The sequence below is a fragment of the Pygoscelis adeliae genome, unplaced genomic scaffold (assembly GCF_000699105.1).
Source record: "Pygoscelis adeliae isolate BGI_AS28 unplaced genomic scaffold, ASM69910v1 Scaffold197, whole genome shotgun sequence".
Lineage (NCBI taxonomy): Eukaryota > Metazoa > Chordata > Aves > Sphenisciformes > Spheniscidae > Pygoscelis > Pygoscelis adeliae.
The window spans coordinates 467,216-469,287 of NW_008825105.1; the positions used below are offsets into that span (position 1 = coordinate 467,216).

Sequence of the window (2,072 nt, forward strand, 5' to 3'; positions counted from 1 at the left end):
GGCGGTGGGCCCCCCCCCCCCCCCCCGCCGGTGTCGGGGGGCTCGCCGGGAGCCGGTCCCATCCCCGCAGCCGGGTGACCCCTTCTTGTCCCACAGGGCCTGTCCATGGATGCCAGCAAGAAGGTGGATCTGAAGATAATTATCATAGGAGCTCTGGGGTAAGGAGCAGCACTGGCGATGGGAGGGAAGCCCCACGTGTGCACTGGTCCGGGAGCCTGTGGGTGTGCAGCCCCCGTCCTTGCTGCGACCGACCCCCTGAGCCCGGCTTTGCAGTACAAATCCTCACCCGCGTCCCTTCCGTCCCGCCAGCGTGGGCAAAACCTCCCTCCTGCACCAATACGTGCACAAGACGTTTTACGAAGATTACCGCACCACGCTGGGCGCCAGCATCCTGACCAAAGTCCTCGCGGTGGACAACACTCCCCTGAAACTGCAGGTGAGTGGGGCTGGGACTGCCCGGGGTGCCTGCCCGGATCCCGCGGGCACGTGTGTCCCACCATGTCCTGCTGTCCCCAGAGGTCTACTGGTGTCATGAGGTGCGGGACTGGATTTGCAGGGCCTGATTTTCAGCCGCCCTGAGCATCCATGAACTATACTGAAATCCCGCATGAGTTCTGGGGGCTCAGCACTCCCTGAAGCTGGTCCCCTGATCTTAACAGAGCACAGGGCTGCAAACACCCGCGCCGCTCGTGTCATGTGTCTGTACCCGTGCCCTTCTCTGCCCTAGATCTGGGACACAGGGGGACAGGAGCGATTCCGGTCCATGGTGTCGACCTTTTACAAAGGCTCAGACGGCTGCATGCTGGCCTTTGACGTGACAGACAGGGAGTCCTTTGAGTCCCTAGACAACTGGAGAGATGACTTCCTGGAGAAGGTCATTCCAAGGGAGCAAGATTTCCCCATGGTCGTGCTGGGGAACAAAATAGACATCTGCGATCGGCAGGTAAGGGTGGAGGAGAGAGAACGGGGTGCATGGATTGGGATGCCTTAGTACCCCAAAAGTTTACAAGCGCTGATCCTTCGCCTGTAGAACCAGCCTTCTTCCGATGCTCACATGAAAACCAGGGCTCCCGGGCGAGGAGCGGCTGGGCACCCAGTGCTGCCGCCTCCCCCATGCCCCTCGGAGGGCACAAGCAGCATCCCTCCACTGCCCTTCGCAGCAGAGATTGTCCCCACTGAAGGCAGCAGGAACTAAGCATCTCAGATAGCTGCCTGCGCTGCCGGCATCCTGCCCTCACCCTGCAGTGGCTGGATGGTCCCAGAGCGTCCCCTCTGCCAACTCTCCAGCAGCTACGGGCAGCCCTGCACAGGGCTGTGTCGTGGCTCCATCCTCTTTTCCTGCAGGTACCCAAGGAGATTGCCTCAGCCTGGTGCAAGGAGAAAGACATCCCTTATTTTGAAGTCAGTGCCAAGAATAACATCAACGTTGCAGAGGCTTTCGAGACCCTCGCAAAGCAGGCATTAACAACGGTGAGCATCGCTCCCGCACCAAGCCTGTGCCCGCAGCAGGGATTTGGGTGGGAGCCGGACTCAGCCGCTCCCCGGAGCTGATCCGACAGACCCTCACAGCCCACCTTCTGATGCAGAATATCTTCTATTCATAACGTGTAGGAGAGCCCCAGGAAGAGAAACAGATCAGTGTTTGAGTTCTTAAAATAGATCTAAAACAAGTTAGAGAAGAATAAGAATTGTTATTTCTCTTTGCCTGTGGTGACAGGAATGGGGCGTGCGGCACCGCACAGTGCGCTAGCACTGTCCTCTAGCGGCCGTCCCACGGGGACCTTCGTGTCCCCACGCCAAGCAAGCGGGGTGGCCCCACTCCTCAGCTGAGCCAGGCGGCTTTTCCCTGGATTTTGTCTTTAATCACGAATAGAAACTGCACCTGTGCTCCCCAGTCCTTAGGTCCGCTCAGGCTAAACTCTGAGCTAACGTCACTCACCCTTTCTCTTCTCTGCTTTTTCCAGTATAAAGGGATTTTTGAGAGTTATTTAACCGACTCCATCAAACTTACTCCCAATGACAAGCCCAAGAAGAGCTGCTGCTGACCCCGGGCACGCTGCCGCGCTCCAGGC

General features: G+C 58.5%; 1 protein-coding gene across 1 annotated transcript; it reads left to right on the plus strand.

Annotated features, from left to right (window-relative positions):
- The first annotated feature begins 105 nt into the window (after nt 1-105).
- On the plus strand, nt 106-2,066 carry RAB7B (RAB7B, member RAS oncogene family). Its single transcript, XM_009327350.1, has 5 exons — nt 106-158; nt 310-436; nt 728-943; nt 1,345-1,470; nt 1,965-2,066. Exons 1-5 carry the CDS (start codon nt 106-108, stop codon nt 2,043-2,045), a joined length of 603 nt encoding a protein of 200 aa, XP_009325625.1. The 3' UTR covers nt 2,046-2,066.
- Nucleotides 2,067-2,072: the final 6 nt, after the last annotated feature.